The 20,288-nt window shown below is 35.2% G+C and overlaps 4 protein-coding genes across 8 annotated transcripts in view; all 4 read left to right on the top strand.

Annotated features, from left to right (window-relative positions):
• The first annotated feature begins 3,801 nt into the window (after nt 1-3,801).
• LOC132177004 (putative disease resistance RPP13-like protein 1) lies at nt 3,802-11,680 on the top strand. 4 transcript variants are annotated; one of them, XR_015911422.1, is made up of 10 exons: nt 8,333-8,795; nt 8,883-9,118; nt 9,199-9,258; nt 9,356-9,396; nt 9,516-9,635; nt 9,741-9,828; nt 9,946-10,060; nt 10,140-10,212; nt 10,904-11,027; nt 11,343-11,680. XR_015911422.1 is itself a non-coding variant. In XM_088513236.1 (8 exons), the coding sequence occupies exons 1-2, from the start codon at nt 4,015-4,017 to the stop codon at nt 8,220-8,222; spliced, it is 429 nt and encodes a 142-aa protein (XP_088369362.1). In that variant the 5' UTR covers nt 3,802-4,014; the 3' UTR covers nt 8,223-8,795; nt 8,883-9,118; nt 9,199-9,258; nt 9,356-9,396; nt 9,516-9,635; nt 9,741-9,828; nt 9,946-10,059. The 4 variants fall into 4 exon arrangements, 2 of the variants coding, with proteins under 2 accessions (XP_088369362.1, XP_088369363.1); XM_088513236.1 differs by lacking the exons at nt 10,140-10,212; nt 10,904-11,027; nt 11,343-11,680 and adding an exon at nt 3,802-4,332 and having other exon boundaries at nt 8,112-8,795; nt 9,946-10,059; XM_088513237.1 differs by lacking the exons at nt 10,140-10,212; nt 10,904-11,027; nt 11,343-11,680 and adding an exon at nt 3,802-4,332 and having other exon boundaries at nt 8,112-8,795; nt 9,196-9,258; nt 9,946-10,059.
• On the top strand, nt 5,246-8,115 carry LOC132176887 (putative disease resistance protein At3g14460). 2 transcript variants are annotated; one of them, XM_059589055.2, is made up of 2 exons: nt 5,246-7,827; nt 8,036-8,115. In XM_059589055.2, exon 1 carries the CDS (start codon nt 5,351-5,353, stop codon nt 7,772-7,774), a length of 2,424 nt encoding a protein of 807 aa, XP_059445038.2. In that variant the 5' UTR covers nt 5,246-5,350; the 3' UTR covers nt 7,775-7,827; nt 8,036-8,115. The 2 variants fall into 2 exon arrangements, with proteins under 2 accessions (XP_059445038.2, XP_059445030.2); XM_059589047.2 differs by having other exon boundaries at nt 6,128-7,827; nt 8,012-8,115.
• Nucleotides 11,681-14,814: 3,134 nt separating the features above from the next.
• LOC132167460 (uncharacterized) overlaps nt 14,815-20,288 on the top strand; it is a 28,807-nt gene continuing 23,333 nt past the window's right edge. The window contains exons 1-2 of the mRNA XM_088513235.1: nt 14,815-14,863; nt 15,813-16,035. Coding sequence (XP_088369361.1) covers nt 15,833-16,035 — 203 coding nt within the window. The 5' untranslated portion in view covers nt 14,815-14,863; nt 15,813-15,832. The remainder of the gene's footprint in view (nt 14,864-15,812; nt 16,036-20,288) is intronic.
• LOC132176673 (putative disease resistance protein RGA3) lies at nt 18,030-20,023 on the top strand. The gene is made up of 3 exons (XM_088513225.1): nt 18,030-18,978; nt 19,262-19,365; nt 19,505-20,023. The coding sequence occupies exons 1-2, from the start codon at nt 18,064-18,066 to the stop codon at nt 19,337-19,339; spliced, it is 993 nt and encodes a 330-aa protein (XP_088369351.1). The 5' UTR covers nt 18,030-18,063; the 3' UTR covers nt 19,340-19,365; nt 19,505-20,023.

The following is a 20,288-nucleotide window of genomic DNA, read 5'->3' as shown; positions in this document are numbered from 1 at the left end:
ATGGCTTACACACACACCACACAAGCATGGGTTGAATGGAACATTTTTCTTTGCTTGAGTTAAGCAATATGAGTTTCTTGCCATTTCTAGTCTTATGCATGTATATTTTGCATATTTGGAGCATATTTGAGATATTCATTGTGCAATACATGAGTCATTGATGTGTTATCATTTGTGTTCATTTGACTTTTGAGGGAGAGAAACATGTTTTGCATTTTTTAGCATCTTGTTGATTATTGAGTCATATGTTGAGAGAGAGGTTTTGGTGATGTGTGTTCATGATCTTGCATTCTACGTCATTTTTTTGTGATCATGAGTTTTATTTCTGTATTCCTATTCCACATATGTCTTGATATATTTTATGAAGTGTTTCAGGAAATATGAAGACCTTTTGTCATTTTGTGACAAAAATGAGGAGTAAATATGGGGAGATGATGGGATTGGCTCGGCATTTTGGTCTTGTCACTGAATTGCCAAAGAGGGAGTTTATTAGTTATTGTGTTGGCTTAATTCAGTTCCAAAATGCAGATGCTACTATTCACAGGCTCAAACACTGATATAGAATGCTCAGAATCCAATCTTTACCGTTCATAATGTAGATTCATGTGTTATGAACGTCCCTGCAAAATTTCAGCTCAATTGGACCACAAACACCCATCAATCGGTGTTGTTGATCAAGACTGGACAGGACGGGTCCGGACAGGCCTTCCCCGTGTCTGGACCGCAATTCCAGAAACCTTATTTTTGCTCCACAAGGCCGTATCCGGATAGCCCATTAACCTGTCTGGACACCCTGTACCTATTATGCCCAAAAACGTGTTTTTAATGGGCCCAAGTCTAGGGTTTGATGTACTGATATATATACATCATTATAGAAGAGAGAAACACGAATTTTCACCCCCAAAGAGTTCGTGTGAGGCTGTGCTTGAGTGATTATTTTGTTGTGAGCCAAATTGATTCCTCTTAGAGGATTTTTGTTAGTTTTGATTGTGTACTTAATTGAAGTCTATCGGAAGGGTCCGATAAAGGAGAATCACGTTGAAGAAGATTGTAAGCGAGGAGACAAGTTGAAGGCTTGTCGATCTTACAGAGTCAAGGTCTTGCAAAAGATTATAAGTGTTCCTAGTGTTTGTAATCTCTGGATAATCTTTTGATAGTAATTTCTTGGGTTTGGCTGCCCAGGAGAGGTTTTACTTTTAGAACGTTTTCTAAAAGGTTTTCTCTTCGTCATCAAAATTTTTGTGTGTGATTGTTTATATTTTGGTGATTGTTTGTTTGATAAATAACCGTCAATTCCGCATAAAATTGTGATATTTATCTGTTTAGAGTTTTTCACTGTTTGTGCTTTCTTTTCCCAGCCCACCAACAACCTATTATCATAAGAGTTTTCAATGAGACAATGATCCTTTCTTCATTTTCCAATGAGTAAGTGGGATAGTGCAACTTCTGGCTGTGTATGATCAACGACAAGGCAGCATATGAAATTAAAGTAAAGAAGGAAGGCAGATTCCTTCTAGTCTATTAATTCCTGGAATAGAAACCCTTTACTTGAATGGTTATCTTCTTGTGACAACGATCATTTCTTCAGTGTAGACAATATTGGCTTCTCTAGATATCAGCTGCAGGAATTTGGTTCTCAACAATACTTGACTGGCTTTTCAATTAAATACTATTTTTGGAAAGCTGTTAGAGATGGAGATAGTTCTCAGGACATTGATGAACTATTGCTGATTGTATATTTCATTTAATACTTTGTAGCATTGAGAGATGGTGTTATTCTTTTTTTCCTTTTAATTTGAAAAAACTCATAGATGGTTTACCTTTCAATTTTGGCTGTTCAAAGTCTTTTTAGTGAACTCTTTTAAATTGTTTTTGTTGTCACATATGAACACCAAAATTTGAAATTCTAGTTCTGCCCCTGGTTGTATATAGGTCTGTACAAAAATATTTTGGAAGAGAACTCACGATCATCTTTTTAAATTCTAAAGATTATACAATTTTTTTCTTGTTTAGCATATAGACATGTACAAACAGAAAGCCAAAATAGAACTTTAGGCTTGAGATTGGTGGCAGCTGACCAACGCAAGAGAATGTTTTCCATTTTTTTAATGGGACGAGGACACGTGGAAATTATCTTTTCTTTTTTCTCTTTGATATTCTCTTCCAAGAAAAAGCACTTAATCTAAAATTTTTTTTTTTAAAAAAAAATTAAAATAATAATAAAAACTGCGATTTCTATAAGCAGGCTAGGGATGCTTATTTGAAAAAGTGCGAATTTAAACCAAAATTATGATTTTGCATAACAAATATTTGATAAAAAAAATACTTTTTGACATGTTTTACCAAACACCTTTACGATTTTTTTTTTTTTTAAAAAAAAAAACTATTTTTAAAATTGCACTTATTGAAACCGCAATTCCAAACGAACCCTATATATATAATTTTTTTTTGTTATTATGCTGAAGATTTAAAACCAATCCATCTAGCCGTATGTATAAAGTTAATGTTGACACGTTTTTTAAAAATAAAATAAAATAATATATATCATTAAATGAGTACTATCCATTTCATTAGAAATGGAGAGGAGAAGTGGTATCTAATATCTTATTAGAACTATCAAAACCTTCTAGATTGTCATCTGTTTTTCCAAAGGCAATGCCCATGAAATTTCCTTCTTTCACATTTGGCTTCTTCATGTTTTCTAGTATGACGCTAATGAGTTGGTCCACATACACGGCCCAGAGAGGTGATTCTAAGAGAGCGTATACCTCCCACACATGTGGAGTGCAGACAAAGTGACACCGGGTAGAATTAAGATTATTCTCACAGAGTATAATAGTAGCAGAAACTAAGTTCAGGAAGAGAAAAATTAATAAATAGGGAAGAGAAATATCCTAATTGACCAAAATAAACAAACATAAAAATAACTTTGAAAGACTTAAATTTAATTGGTAGTTCAAACTGAATTGAAAAATAACAAAAACTAAATGTCTTTATATAGACTAGGCACCTCCTAAATTGAAAAGGAAAATGAAAACAAATCTTAATAGGAAAGAAAAAACACAATCCTTATTGTAAAAGGAAAACTAAGGTATAAATAATAAATCAACTTTATTATTATTATTCACCTGCATCACAAAGTAAAAAATGTGTTTGGACGCACTTTAAAGGGGAAAACCAACATATCCCTTTAAACTATCACTTAATTAACAATGTTCTTGCAAAACTTTTTCTTCCATGAATTTGATTCAATCAAATGGTGTGGAGTCCACCACACTTGGCCGCATTCATTCGACCAGTGAAATCCAAAACTCACTAATTGATTGATAGCCAGAGAGATTAGACCAGTCATGCTGTGGACAGCCAGCCCAGAAGGAGGTTGGGTGGCCCGCATGGACATTCCGCTATTATTGATCTTCTTTTTATACATTGCCATCTCTCTTTTTTCAAAGGGAATGTTCATGATATTTCTTTCTTTCACTCATTCATTCACATTTGGCTTCTAGATTGCAATGCATGTGATTCTCGAGAAGATGATAATTGATATGTATTATTTTATATGATCAATAAATTCAGAATATATTAAAACCCGGCTCATGATAATATATAGCAACCAATATTCTCCTATTACTAGCTAGCTGCTCAATCTTTCTTGAATTCATCTTAATCAATTGAAATAAACCAAACTAACTTTGAAAAACATATTCAATTAAATTAATATGTTTGCATCTATTTTTGGGTTTAGACATGTATAAATACAAAACTTGGCCGACTAAATTGACGTCAATCACCCACCTTCATTTCCTTTGATTTCCTCCAACATTGCAAAGAAGAAACACGTGGGTAGGGCCGTGTGGGTCCATTACTTTTTTTGTTTTCTTTCATGAGCATGTTTCCTATATACCTTCTTCGATCGGTGTAGAAAGCGTAAGATAGCTTGCATTCCAGTCTCATTTTGCTCTGCTGTTTACGATCACCATCCTTCGTTTCCTTTGATTTGCAAAAGCACAAAACATGGCTGAGATTGCAGGCATATTTCTCTCTCCCTTCCTCCAAGTGTTTTTTGAAAAAATGGCGTCTCCTGAATTCGTTGACTTCTTTCGGGGACGAGAAGTGAATGCTGAACTCTTAATGAAGCTGAAGATAAAATTGTTGTCCGTAGATGCAGTGGCTGAAGATGCGGAGGACAAGCAATTTACAAATTCTGCTGTGAAAGTGTGGCTTGATACGCTGAAAGATGTTGTCTATGATGCAGAGGACGTCTTGGATGAGATTGCTACAAAAGCCCTGCAACGCAAGTCGGATGTTGAACTTGGAACGTTTGGATGTAAGGTACGTAACCCCATCTCTACTTCTCGTTTTGTCAAGAAGGTAGAAAAAAGGATAGAAAAGCTACTTGACAAACTGGATTTTCTAGTAAAAACAAAAGGAGAATTTAGGCCTAAGAGAAGGTGTTGGAGTTGGTGGGAATCCATCAGAAAGACTGCCCACGACTTCTTTATTTGAAGAATCTAGTATTTGTGGAAGGAGTAATGATAAGGAGGCGATAGTTAACTCGCTTCTCTCAAATGATGCGAGTGACAATGAAGTAGGTGTGGTTGCCATAGTCGGCATGGGAGGAATTGGCAAGACCACCCTTGCTCAATTAGCATATTCGGATAATAGGGTGAATGCGCACTTTGACCTAAAAATATGGGTTTGTGTATCAGATCCATTTGATGTGTTCATGGTAATAAAGTCAATTTTGGAGGTAGTAACTCAGACACCTTGTAATGTTAATACTCCGGATCAGCTTCAAATTAAACTCGGGGAGATGTTGTTAGGAAAGAAATTTCTACTTGTTTTAGACGATGTTTGGGATAAGACATATCCCAAATGGGAGACCTTAAGTAATGCTTTAAAACCTGGGGCACAAGAAAGTAAGGTTATCGTAACAACACGCGATTTCGAGGTTGCAAGAGTTATGCACGCCGGTGCAACTCATCATATAAAGAAGTTATCACAAGAAGATTGTTGGTCACTATTTACAAAATATGCATTCCGTGATAGTAACTCTAATGAATTTCTAGCACTAGAAGCAAAAGGAAGACAAATCGTAGAAAAGTGCAAAGGCCTACCTTTAGCAATTAAGGCGATTGGGGCTCTCTTGGGGTCTGAATTAGATGTTGATGAATGGGATAAGGTACTAAGAAGTGAATTATGGGATTCACCAATTAATGCGACAGACATCCTCCCTGCTCTTAGATTAAGTTATAAATATCTTTCGCCACCTCTAAAGAGATGCTTTGCATATTGCTCCATATTCCCAAAGGATCATACTTTCAAAAAAGATAAATTAGTCTTTTTATGGATGGCAGAAGGTTTCTTGCCGCAACTCCAAAACAAAACAATAAAAGAAGTTGGTGATGATTACTTCCTTGCTCTTGTATCAAGATCATTATTCCAACAATCCAAGCACGATGAATATGTAATGCATGATCTTATCAGTGATTTGACAAAGTTTATATCTAAAGAATTCACTTTATGCGAAGATGATGACAATTCTTGTAAATTTCTAAGCACGACTCGCCATTTCTCATATTCTTCCAGAACATTTGATATTAATAACTTTGAGAACTTCCACAAAGCTAAGGGGTTGCGCACTATCATAAAAATAAATTCTTGGAGTGATAGAACATCTTTTGTTCCACCAATAATAAGATGCTGGAGTGGTGGAACCTATTTTTTTTCACAAAATATAAGATGCCTAGGCCTACGAGTACTCATTCTATCTCACAAGTATGGCTTAAGTGAGTTGCTAGATGCAATTGGTAAATTCAAACAGTTACGTTATTTCAACCTTACTAACACTCAGATTAAAAGGTTGCCTGATTCCATATGTAAGTTGTGCAATTTGCAAATATTGAATTTATCACATTGTAAGTCTCTTGTTGCCTTGCCAAGAGATTTGCATGGACTCATTAATTTGCAAATATTGGATTTATCACATTGTAGGTCTCTTGTTGCCTTGCCAAGAGATTTGCATGAACTCATTAATTTGCAAATATTGGATTTATCACAATGTAAGGCTCTTGCTGCCTTGCCAAGAGATGTGCATAAACTCATTAATTTGAGTCATCTTGATATTACTGAAACTGAGATAATGGAGATGCCGATAAATCTTGGTAAACTAAAATGTCTTAAGACATTAACTACATTTATTGTCAGCAAACATAGTGGATCTGGCATTGAAGAGTTAGGAAAACTTACAAATCTACGGGGATCGCTTAATATTTTAGACCTCCAAAATGTTGAATTTCCAGTCGATGCTAAGGACGTAATCTTGAGGGATAAGTACCTTAAGAAGTTGGAATTGAAGTGGAGAGTTGATACTAGTGCTTCAGAAAATCATAAAATTGTACTTCATTGTCTCGAGCCCCATTCAATATTGAGAAGCCTTAGCATCTACGGCTATGGTGGTACAAGTTTTCCAAACTGGGTTGGGGATGCTTCATTCTCTAATATAACATCTCTTCGTCTAGAAGACTGTAAATTTTGCTCTAGCTTGCCACCACTTGGGCAACTACCCTCTCTGCTGCACCTCTCGATTGTTGGGTTGAATGGAATTGTTACAATAGGCCGTCAGTTTTACGGCAGTGGGTCTTCTTCTATGAAACCATTTGGAGCCTTGGAATATCTACGGTTCGAGAAGATGTTGGAGTGGAAGGAATGGTTTCCTTTTGAGGCTGAAAACGAAGGTGGAGCATTTCCTAATCTTAGAGAGCTTTGGATTTCTGGATGCCCTAAGCTAACAGGGGAGTTGCCTGTCCATCTTCCTTCTTTAGTCGAACTTTCCATTTATGATTGTCCCCAGCTCGTGGCTTCACTCCCTGGGACTTCTTCTCGACAAAAAGTGAAGCTTTCAAATTGCAATACGGTTATATTAAATGAATCGTCGATTGGAATACATGAGCTTAGAATCAAAAACTGTTCGATGTTAGAGCTCCCAAAGCACGTGAACTATTCATCCCTTGAATGTTTGACATTGGAGCATTGTAGTTCTCTCAAGTCCTTTCCATTATTCTCAAAGATTCGTGAGCTGTCAATCGAGGATTGTGGGGATCTAGAATCTCTTACAGTTGGAGAACAACATGAACATGATTTACTCCTCTCGAGTATGCGAATCGATGGTTGCCCTAATTTTGCATATTTTCCACAAGGAGGATTGCGTGCCCCCAACCTTAAACATTTCTCAATCCGGGTTTGTAGGAGTCTTCGGTCGCTACCCGACAAGATGCACATACTTCTTCCCTCTCTTGAGAAATTGTATATAAAGGATTGTCCACAAGTTGAGTCGTTTCCTGAAGGGGGCTTGCCTTCCAATTTGAATAAAATTTCCATCCAAAATTGTGACAAACTCTTTGCGAATCGGATGGGGTGGGGTTTGCAAAATCTCTCGTGTGTTAGAGAATTTTCAATCAGTTACAAATCTGAAGATGTGGAGTCCTTTCCAGATGACGGGTTGCTGCCTACCAGTCTTACCTGTCTTCATATCAATGGCTTTCCAAATTTGAAATCTTTGGAGAAGAAGGGGATTCAAAACCTCACTGCTCTTAAAGAATTAATGATTTACTTATGCCCTAAGCTCGAGTGCATGCCAGAAGACGGGCTGCCTGCCTCCCTTTCTACTATAATTATATGGAAATGTCCTTTGTTGACGAAAGAGTTGAAAAGCAGAGAAGGACCCGAATGGCGCAAGATTGCTCACGTCCCCAACAAAAATATAGATTATTAGATGAGCAAGAGTCTCCACTTTCTTTCATATTAGCCACTTTTATATATAGTCAGGTACTTTCCTTTTTCAGCCACCTAATAATATTTTATCAATTTACTTTACCATTTATATTTTAATTTTTCATAGCTATTTATTACCTTTGATGAAATATAATGCTTTGTCCTCTTATTCATTCTTCCTTTGTTTTCGTATAATAATTCTGTGTTGATTTGAATTCATTTGTCTAATTTTTCTTAGGTATTTTAACCCATCCAAAATCAGAAAAGAATTAAAAGCCCAAAAGAGTTCAAATCAGTTGTGTTCGTTCTAAGTGGTGTTTTGTCTTTTAATTGGGCAGCAAGTCATCCGAATGAAATACAAACTCTACACATTTTTCTGCATCTTCTTCTCAACTGCGCGCTGTCATTCTCTTCCAGTAGGCTTTGTTCATTGTGCCGGATCAAACTAGGTAAATTAAGAGTAACAGGTTCTGCTATCTTGAGTTCACTAGCATGAGTTACTTATATTCTCCCTTGGTGCCAAAAAACTGGGTTGAGGGTAAGGGTACTTTCCTCTTGTTTATTCTTCCTTTATCTTCTTTTAATAATTATGTTTTGAGTTGAACACGAATTTCTAATTAAACTAATCAAAATCGGAAAAGAATTAAAAGCCCAAAAGATCTCATATCAATTGGGTTTTGAGCAGGTAATCAGGAGTGAAATACAATCTTTACTTGTGTGCTCATGGCTTTGCTGCAGATGGTCAACCGCTCCTGGGCATTGTTTTCGTATCTTCTTCTCAATGGGTTCCATTCTCGTCATTAATTAATATGACATCTTCCAATGGGCCTTGTTAATTGTGCTGGTACAAACTGGGATAAGAGTAGTTCAATTGGGATGTCTTTTTGCTATGGTGAAAACGTTCTGTTGGGATGTCTTTTTGCTTTGGTGCCAAACTTCTCTGTTGCAGCTGTTCCAATTGGTGGTTCAAAGGTGTATTTATTGGGCAGTGTCTCTTTACTGAAGACAATTTGTTTAGTCAGGTACTTTCTCTTTTCAACCAGCTAATTTCTCTATTTGTTGAGGATAGAATGCTTGGCCCAATGTTTGAGTGGTGTTTGCCTTTGCAGCAGTCAGCAGGTAATCTAGAATGAAATACAAACTCCACTTGTGTGCTCATGGATTCGGTTGCATATGGTCAACTGAGCCTACTCACTTCTTCTCAATTGGTGCTTCCTCTTCATTTGTGTCGGACTGGCTTAAGGGCAACTGATGTTTGCTGACATTTTGAATTTAGAAATCAAATCAATGAACATTGCACATGCTCAATCCTGATTCTTCCATTTTGAGTTGTACAATGTTTTTGGTATGTGAAAAACGTTTTTAGAGTTTATTGTCAAACTTATTTACTGTTAGTTCTCTACTAAAACATATTTTCGGCAGAAGGTTGACTTAAGCACATTGGAGATGGCTGTTTCGTGGAGATATTGGCGACACTTAAACCCTGTGAGTTTTTCTAATAGGTGAAAGTTAATTGAGTCAATTTTTTTGTGTTCTAACATATTGGATTGCTATGTGGATGCTATCCCAAACCCATCAAAAGAGAGACTAGTTGATGTTGTTCAGAGGCATTTCATGTCGCAGGTACTTTCAAAACTGGTTGCTTCTCCCTTTTTCTTGTACTTTCATTGTTAGTTCAAGCAGCTTTTTAATACTAGATATCATTACTCTGAAATAAAAACTCCATTTTTCTGGTGGTGAAGCAAATGGACGAGTTGCAGGTCATTTTACGGTTTGTTCAGGCTGCAAAGAGATTGAAGATTGTGTGCAAATGACCTGGAGAGAAATGGGGAGATCTTTGAATTTGAATTTAGTTTGTTCAGGTCATTTATCTGTGGCTTGTTTATACATATCGTTTTCACTTATTAGGTTAGAATTACTTCGTTCTGAGTTATAGAGGATCTTACTTTTTGTTAGTGCAAATGTAGATATATGTCAGCTCGTGACCAGACCCCTAAAGATGTCCCTTGTGGCTTTCTTTCCAAACTTGGTTGACTGTACTGCTGACTTGAGGAAGTGGGTTTTTAAAGACCTCTTTCAATCTATTTATTCCTTTTCTTTTTAATGATCATCAATGAACAGTTTGCACAGAGGAATGGATTCGCTTTGTGACAATCTTGCTTCATCATGTAGACTTTTACCCACATCCACCCCACTCATTCTTCTACTCACTGGCAAAAGAAGAAAAAGAGGAAAAAGATGGAAACAATTCAGTTTTGGGTCTCAGAGCACAAGCTGACCAGCATTGGTCAGTAGTAATCCTCTTTCTCAATCAATATGTTCATGTTTTTTACTAGTAGCTAATATAGGGGCGCTCTGGGCATCAGGAATTGGGGCATCACCAGCTTATTCATGTACAAGATCTCCCCTGAAGTCAAGCCTTTGGCTTATTCATGCAAGGTAACTTCCATCTCTTCAAGGCCTAAAGCTATTCATCTTAAAAAGCAGAGAAGTGAGTTTGTGTGGGAGATACTAAAATGTGTCCACTTCTTGTGACATTGGCGGTGCTCTTTGGCACAGCTGCCTACCTCTACTACGAGAAGCGTACAACGGAGCAAGGAGAGAGTCCTTCAAAGTGATAAGAGAGAGATCTTAGACATGTAAATTCTCTAACCAGAAGGCAAAATTTTTGGAGTTTCATTAGGATTTGATAGAAAAGACTAGTGTTCTTGCGTTGGTGTTTGGTACTGTGTTATAGGATTCATCTAGTACTATTAATTTTTACTTGGTGTTTGGCATATAGAGCTTCGCATTAACTCTAAAATATGTTTCTTTTTCGACTGTATTTGTCTACTGCCCAAGTTTTACATGAATCAATTAGCTTCACACCCTTAGAGCTAGAATTAGTTCACTTATAAATCTTCTGAATCAAACTGCATTTACCTAGCATCTGTATATCATTTCTAAAGCTTTTCTAGCTTGCCATTTGAGAAATTTCTAGCATATAACATGTTGATGCTGTTCGATTATAAAATTCTAACCATAATTTTGCACATATCTTAGTTTTAAGATTTTGCCTGTCACAAACTATAAATAATCCATGTTAGGTATGAGTTTTATGACTTCTTTTTCCTCTTTCTCTTATATCCAGAATTTCCCACTCAACCTATTGCAAGGCCCTTTATTCTTGGAACTCCTCCTGGGCTGAAATAATGATCTCGAGGAAAGAGTGTTGGCTTCTTACTCACTAGTACTGAGTCTCTTGAAGAGTTCAGGTGTGAAATCGAAACCCTCTGAAACTATTTTTCTAAAGAATGACAGTTGTATCTGAAAACTCTTCTTAAAAATGTTGTTCTTCTTTGATTGTGGAATTACAAAAAGTTAGTTATGCACCAAAAACCTTAGACAAGCTCCTTTCTCCTCAGTAGACAGCAAAAATTTGGTTAGATGTTATGCTGCTCCATGATTCTTCCCCAATGGGTTTAAAAATGAATATTTTGAAACCTGATGAGCTGAGCACTTTCAGATGTTTTCTTCACTCTTACCAAATTTTCCTTTCTTTTTTTTTTTTTTTTTTTTTTTTTCAACAGAATGTGTTTCAATGCTCTCATCATGGGATAAAGAGTTGCTCGGCAATCTCCAGAATCTCTCTCCGGTAACATGGAAAGCAAAATGATGAAGACAATGCTAAATGTGAGATTGAATTAAAGATGGCACCGTATTTGTTATAGTATCTGAGTGCTGGATTGAGAACTTCTTGGAGCGATATCATTTCTATAAATATATGTATTCTTGATGTGGTGATAACCTCTAGATATTTCTTTAGAAAAGACAATTGTAAACTCATTATTGTTGATAGTGAAAAATTTAACTGGACTAGGTCCCGTGGTTTTTACCTTCGCATTAGAGGGTTTTCCACGTAAAAACCTTGTTGTCTTGCTTGTGGATTGCTTTGTTATTATTATTATACTACTGTGACTATTTAATTTGCACAACGGAGTAAATTAATTCCGCTAAGCATCTAAAATTGGTGTTCACCCCTAACAATCTTGAATACGAAAAGCAAAAATTTGAGTAATATACCATGATTCATTAAGACGAGTAGCATTTCAATGTCATTCTTATGTTTTGGTATCTATTCTTTTTTGTTATTTTTTTTTTGTTATTATTATTATTATTATTATTATTATTGCCTTTTAAGATTAGGTTTCTTGGAAGGCATGGGACCATTTGAGATGCCTAGGAGCATCCTCGGAATCCATGTTTATTACAATTAAAAAAAAAAAGTTTTCTTACAAAATCGATTGGACAAATATTAAACTGGCATGTTTCATTAAAAATGCATGTGAAACATTTTATGTTCTAAAGTCATATGTCAATTTAATTAGGACGGTATATTGGTTAATGCCCCTTGCCACTGCTAACCCCGAAACGTCAGAATAACTACTGAGAGCCTGTTTGGAATTGAGTTTGAAAAACAGAGCTTTTAAGTTAAAAATACGTTTTTTTTACAAAAGCTTCATTTTTAAGATTTTGTCAAAAGTACGTTTTGACAATTTTTAGAGTAAAAAAAAAATTTTTGAAATTTTTTACCAAATATATCAACTTTTGTTTAGCACAACTTTTTAGATACTAAAAGTAATTTTTAAACTCTTTAACGCAATCCTAAACATGCTCTGAATTTATCTAATTAAATGAAAATTTCATAACTAATCGCCACTACCAAGTTGGTGGTAGGGACTAGTAAAACTGCGGTGTGAGCAATTTGAAGAAGCTCGAAGCTTCTTTCCATTACCTACAATATTTCGATGGAAAAGGAAAATCTCACAACTAGTCAGGGGCGGACCCGTACCCCTCAAAATTTTACAAATTTTCATAAATGTCCTTCAAATATACCAATTTATAAATTTGTCTCCCCAAAATTCATATATTTGTCCCCGTCCCCAAAATATTATTTGTGTCCCTTTTAATTATTATTTTTTAGTTCCCCCCCCTCCCCCCCCCAAAAAAAAAAAATTTACTTGTGTCCCCTTTTGATTTTATTATTATTATTATTATTATTATTATTATTTTCCCCCTCTTTCAACATAAAAACACCTAAAATACCCAATTCATTTAGTTTCCATCTATATTCTAGTTCACTTCTAATCAAAAACTTAATTCGGTTTGGGACTCTCATTGAATATGTGAAAGAAAAAGTTAAATGGTTTTAGTTCTTTGAGTGGCTTCTCGATAGCAATCATTTTTTTGAGTTGTTATTTTGAGTCATTTAGGTTTACAATATTTTTTTTAACATCACAAGTTAAATAGTTTAATAATTTATAATTGCAAAATCGTTAGGAAAAAAAGTTCACACTCAGATATACCTTTTTCTTGGACCCTATAGATTGTGTTTAGTCTATTTTGCTAAGTTTTTTTTTTTTTTTTTTTTTTTTTTTTTAAGCTATTAATTTGCTAATTGTTTATACTATTGTGTATTTGCAATGACATGAGATTAAACATAAAATTTCTATGCTTTATTTTATGTAAACACCCACAAACACATATAAAAAGATTATATGTATCTATGTGCTTCTGTATTTATATAAGTCGGTCCATCTCCCCAACCAAAAAAAAAAAAATTGCCCTCCATACTACAAATCCTATTTCTACTCCTGCAACTAGCTTTTATCAATCATTTGTAAAACGAGAAATGCTGTATATCTTAAAATTTCTTCCCAAATGATGTGTTACAATCTCATGAGTTGGTGACACACTTCCCAAAATAATAAATCTCATGAGATGGTGACACATCATTTAGAAACTAGCTTTTGAAAAAAAAAAAAAATTTGAAATGTGTATAAAACACATTTTAAATAGCAAAAGGGTATTATTGATTATGGTATAAATTTTAAACTTTGACTTCGTTTTTTTCCAAATGCTATTAGTGTTTTTCAATATGAGATGGTAGCTAGATAAAGAATAGTACTCTCTTATCTTTTTTCTTCTTAAGGATTTATAGAATTCTTAACTTTTCTTTTTCTTCTTTTAGCTAAACAATTATATAACTTCAAATCTACATATATTTTGGTGCTACCTTGATCAATAAAGTGCAGAGGGTATTTTCTTCCTATTTTGAGAATTTGTTAAATGTACACAAGATCTGAAAAAAGAAAAGAAAAGAAAATTAGAATGAAATAGCACTAGTATAATAGATTGCTATTTCTATTCTATACGTAAACTAATTTCTATGAGCATAGTCTTTGCAATTCCCTAATCATCTTTCTTGTTTAAATTTATTTATTTTTAATCAATTACTTAACACAAAATATAAAATAAATAGTTTCACATTCCATAGATCAAATCTTTAGATACTTCTCTGGTTAAGTTTTAAAATATTAATCATTATTTTTAACTAAAAATAGCTCACTTTTATCATATTATTACGTATTATTTATAAAAAAATGATATATTTTGCTTCATTAATTGCATCTAAAGATTTGCTTAATGATATATTTTGCTTAATGATATATTATTATGTAAAGTCCACTTAGCTCCGTCAAACTACCATCCTAATGACAATCTACCCCTCAAACTATCAATTGCGACAATTTACCATATAAATTACCAAGACAATGACAATGTACCCCTAATTTTAACAAAATGACGAAATTACCCTTACTAAAATAAAAACAAAAATACTAAAATTTAATTTTTTTTCAAAAATTTAAGGATATTTTTGTCTTATTGAAATTTTTATAAGGGTAATTTCGTCATTTTGCTAGCATTGGGGGGTACATTGAAATTGTTTTGGTAGTTTGAGAAGTAAATTGTCGCAATTGATAGTTTGAGAGGTAGATTGTCATTGGGGTGATAGTTTGAGGGGATTAATTGGACTTTACCCTAAATTATTTGTTAAAAGTAATAAAATTTAAATTATCTAATTAAAAAATGGCTAAAACATGAAATTACTTTAGTCAATATTTGCCCATTTGGAACCAAAACGACCTCGTATGGTCGACCATAGATGATAAAATTAATATTTGCCGTGGATAAAGCATATATAAAAAAGAAAAACCACACGGTAGAACTCTCTCCGGCGAGGCCCCTGAAGTTCCACAACAACTCTCATGTAAACCCTAATCCCTATATGCACACGCATACACTGATATATTGTATATATTTATCTATAAAGTGTGTATGCACGTATAACAATCCCATGCTCACCACTTGTTCGAGAAAATGCCGCTTTGGTTTCATTCTCTCAGCCGGTTTGTTTATTTGCTTATCTTCTGAATTTAATCTTCAATAGGTATGCTTCAGTTGCATTTCATGTTAATTTGGTGCTTATTGTTCTCTAGGGTTGCGCCCCTATGTGCTCTGTAATGAGATTGAATCACTTATAAAAAAAAAAGAATTGTGCTTATTTTTCTTTCGTTGTTTTTGTTTTTGTTTCTTTGTTTTTTGTGGTACTTGCTTTTATTGCATTGAAGTTATTCCCTGTTATTTAATGGTCTAGAAATTTTGTGCTTTGGCCTTTGATAATTGGGTCTAGAAGTAGCATTAAGAAGAATTTTCAGTGGTCCCCTTTTTTTTTTTTTTTTTTTTCCTTAATGATTCTTTGTCGCTCTGAAGTTTTTGAAGTCGATCGAGTACGCTACACAAAGCTCAATTTAACCCTGCTTAGGATATGACTTGCTCAATTTACACAAAGCAAAGATACCATTTAGATTGTTGACACCTTTTTGGTTTTCGTTGAAGAATTCCTCTCTAGAATATAGCAATATTAAGCTGGTTGCGTTTAAAAGCTTTGTAATTACAAAACTGCAATCCATGCGGTATTGCTCTTTTATTGACTTATATAAAGATTGAATCTTCTTTCAAAGGGAAACATGAAATTCTTGTTGTTGCGGCTCTGGTAGTATCTATGCAACTTGGGTTTCCTTTACTGTATGTCATCTTCTAGGAGTTTATATGCATGCAGTCAATAATTTTTCTCTCTCGCAAAAACAAAAAATATATCTTCTTCTTTTTTCATGTGTTTATAGTTTTATTTGATGGATGGGTTCCTAATGGATCAGGCAATGGTTTGATTAGAGGGATGATGAAGTTTGCAGGATATTCTCTGACAGCTCCATTTACTCCTATTTATCCAAATATCCTTAAAAACTATACGAGATTGCCGTTTGATATATTTAAGAGGAATTGGACCAAGTCAAGTAGCGTGTCTGTCCATACTCAAAAAGATCAAGTACTTGCAAATGCCGTGATGGTTGCCGAGCAGTATCTTCCTCCTTGGTTTAGGTGGATGTTCCTTTATTTCAATTCCCATCGATGAATCTCGTTCTTTTGGTAGGCATGATGATAAGGATGCAATAATTAACATTCTGCTCTCAAATGGTGCAAATGGCGATTAGATGGGTGTGATTGCCATAGTCGGCATGGGGGGATTGGCAAAACTACCATTGCTCAGCTTGTTTACAATGACAACATGGTGAATGAGCATTTTGACCTTAAATTAAAGTATGGGTTTGTGTCTCAGATCCATTTAATGTATCCATGGTAATGAAAATAATTATAGAGAGAGTAGATTCGTCTGCTAATGTTGGTAGTAAGAATTTAAATCAGCTTCAAAATGAACTCATGGGGAAGTTGACTGGGAAGAAATTTCTTCTTGTTCTAGACGATGTTTGGGAGTAGAATTATGCCAAATGGGAGGTCTTAAGTAATGCTCTTAAATCTGGGGCACAAGGAAGTAGAGTCATCGTAACTACACGCGATCGGGAGGCTGCATCAGCTATGTTCGCTAATGCAGCTCATCATATAAATGAGTTACCCAACGAAGATAGTTAGTTGCTATTTGTAAAATATGCATTTCACAATGATAACTTTGATGCACATCTAGAGTGTGAAGCAATTGGAAGACAAATACTAGAAAAGTGCAAAGGCCTACCTTTAGCAATCAAAGCTATTGGGACTATCTTGCGGTTTAAATTAGGTGTTGATGAATGTGTTAGGGTATTAAGAAGTGAATTATGGGATTTGCCAGAGACTGACATCCTTCATGCTCTCAGATTAAGTTATAAACATCTTTCGTGGGATCTAAAGCGATGTTTTGCGTAGTGTTCCATATTCTCAAAGGATTATGCTTTCGAAAAAGATGAATTAGTCTTATTATGGATGGCGGAAGGTTTATTGCCGCAACCCAAAAATAAAACAATGGAAGAAGTTGGTGATGATTACTTCCTTGCTCTTGCATCAAGATTATTATTCCAAAAATCCTATCGCAATGAATATATAATGCATGATCTTGTTAGTGATTTGGCAACATTTATATCTAAACGATTCACTTTAAGCCTTGCAAATGATTGTTCACGAAATTGTAAGCAACACTTGCCATTTATCTTTTCCTAAGAGTTTTGCGACCTTTCAAGAGGTTAAGAGGTTGCGCATTGTCCTAAGATTAAATTTATTGAGTGGCTATATAGATGGAACCCAATTTCCATTACAAATGACAAGTTGCTTACGAGTGCTTAGTCTAGCACCGAGGCTGAATATCGTGCAATGGCCATTACAGCTGCTGAACTCTCATGGCTTCGAATGCTACTCAAAGAATTGCAAGTTTCTCTCCATGATCCTCCTGTACTCTGGTGTGATAACATAGGAGCTATTGCTTTAGCTTCTAATCCCATCTACCATGCTCGTACCAAGCATATAGAAGTTGACTACCACTTCATCCGTGAGAAAATTCTTCACAAAGATCTTTGTGCTAGCTACATCCCAACTCAAGATCAATGTGCTGATATCTTTACAAAGGGCCTTACCTCCTCTCGATTTCTTTTCCTCAGAGACAAACTCATGGTTACTCCCCCTCCCATTCGTTTGAGGGGGGCTGTTAAGGAACCAATAGAGTCTGTTTTATAGTTGTTCTTATCTTTTAGTATTATCCTTATAGTTGTTCTTATCTCTTCTCTTTAGTGTTCTAGTTGTATTTGTTTTACTTATTTGTATTGAATTAGGTCTCCTAGTTTGTATCAAGTTTGGGTTTGTCAAACTTGATTACAATTGTAACTCTTTGCCTATATATACAATGAGAACGAAGCTGAGACTTCATTCCGCCAAAAGCAATTTTCTTTGCTTTCTTTCAAGTCTAACTCACTATAAGGACTTTACTGAGTTGCCAAATTTTCAATTGGTAAACTCATATATCTACGATATTTAAACCTTTCTCACACTTGGATTAAAAGGTTGTCTAATTCTATTTGTAAGTTGTATAATTTACATACATTGAATTTATCATGTTGTTTTGTTCTTGTAGTATTGCCAAGAGATATGTATAAACTCATTAATTTACGTCATCTTGATATTACTGATACTCACAATATAATGGAGATGCCCAGACATCTTGGTAGACTAAAAGGTCTTCAGACATTAACTAAATTTATGGTCGGCAAAGATAGTGGATGTGGCATTGGAGAGTTAAATAAACTTAATCTTCTGAGAGGATCACTTTCTATTGAGAACCTCGAAAATGTTACATCTCTTACGGATGCTAACGACTTAAACTTGGTGGATAAGAAGTACCTTCAGAAGTTGGAATTGAGCTGGAGATGGTCGAAAGATAATACCGAGGATACTTCAGAAAGGCAAATAGTTGTCTTAAAAAGTCTCCAGCCCCATTCAAGCTTGAAAAGTCTCACTATTGAAGGCTATCGTGGTAATAGTTTTTCGGACTGGGTAGGGCAGCTGCCTTCTCTTGAGAGATTGAAAATAGATCATTGTTCAGAAGTTGAGTCATTTCCTGAAGGGGGATTGCCTTCCAATCTAAATCAAATTACCATAAGCAGTTGTGATAAACTCTTTGCGAACCGAATGGGGTGGGGTTTGCAAAAACTCCAGTGTCTTAGAAGTTTCACGATTGCGGAGGACATAGCTATGGAGTCCTTTCCAAATGAGGGGTTGCTTCCTACCAGTCTTACCCATCTTCAGATCGAATCCTTTCAAAAATTGAAATCTTTGGACAAGAAGGGGCTTCAACACCTCACTGCTCTTGAAGAATTGCATATCTCGTCCTGCCCTAAGCTCGAGTGCATGCCAGAAGACGGGCTGCCTGCCTCCCTTTCTACTTTAAGGATCTCCCAATGTCCTTTGTTGGAGAAAGAGTGGGAAATGAAAGAAGGAGAAGAATGGCGCAAGATTGTTCACGTCCCAACAAAGATATTCGTTTCGACAGACGGATTGAATGAGGTATAACTTATTTTATAGTAAGGTACTTTCCTTCTCGCCCAGCTATAATTTATGAATATACCATTTCTATTTTAATTTTTCTTAGCTACTACACTTCCTCTGATGAAACACAATGCCTTGTCCTCTTGTTTATTCTTCCTTTATTTTCGTTTAATAAATTTTGTTTTGATTTGAATTCATTTGTCTAATTTAACCCATCCAAATTCAGAAAAGAATTAAAAGCCCAAAAGAGTTCAAATCAGTTGGGTTCTAACTTCTAAGTGGTGTTTTGCATTTTGGGCAGTTCATCCGAAATGAAATACAAACTCCACTCGTTGCAGATGCTCAAATTCTGTCATTCTGTTCCAATAGGCTTTATTGATTGTGCCGGATCAAACTGGGTTAAGGGTAAGGGTACTATCCTTTATTTTCGTTTAATAATTCTATTTTGATTTGAACACGAATTTCCAATTTAACCAATCAAAACTCAGAAAAGAATTAAAACCCCAAAAGATCTCATATTAGTTGGGTTTTGCCTTTTCTGCAGGAATCTGGAGTGAAATACAAGTTGTACTTGTGTGCTCACGGCCTTGCTACAGATGGTCAACTGCTGCTAGGCTTTTTTTTCGTATCTTCTTCTCAATGGGTTCCATTCTCTTCATCAATTAATATGTCATCTTCCAACGCAATTTGTTAATTGTGCTTGTACAAACTGGGTTAAAAGCAGTTGATTTTGCCACTGGTACGAGAACTCTGAAATGGTGTAAATATTCTGTTGGGCTGTCTTTTTTGCTTTGGTGGCAAACTCCTTGCCGCAGCTGTTTGAATTGGTGGTTCAAAGGTGTATTTATTGGGCATTGTCTCTTTGTGCTCTTATGATCAATTTATGTGATCATTTTTCCCTCTTTCTCCGGTTTTTTGCACATAATTTGGTTACTGAAGACAATTTGTCCACCACAAATGGGTTGATTTGGAATTGATTGTTAAAAGTATCCACGTTACTGTCGGGTACTTTCTCTCTTAAACTAGCTAATTTCTCTCTTTGTTGAGGATATACTGCTTTGCCCAATTGTTTATTCTTCCATTATTTTCATTTAATAATTCTGTTTTAATTTGATGCCAGTTGTTTAATTTAATCCATCAAAAATAAAATAAAAAACGAATTAAAAGCCCATAAGATTCTAAATCGGTTGGATTCTGAGTGGCGTTTGCCTTTGCCACTTCCACCCCACTCATTCTACTCACTGGTATGCTCAGAACTTGGTAAAAGAAGAAAAAGAAGACGGAAGCAATTCAATCTTGGTTCTCAGAGCACAAGCTGACCAGCATTG

Source organism: Corylus avellana, chromosome 2 (assembly GCF_965113065.1).
Source record: "Corylus avellana chromosome 2, dhCorAvel1.hap1.2, whole genome shotgun sequence".
Taxonomy (NCBI): Eukaryota; Viridiplantae; Streptophyta; class Magnoliopsida; order Fagales; family Betulaceae; genus Corylus; species Corylus avellana.
Note: the sequence above shows the minus strand (reverse complement) of the source record. Positions and strands in the feature narration are given on the sequence as shown.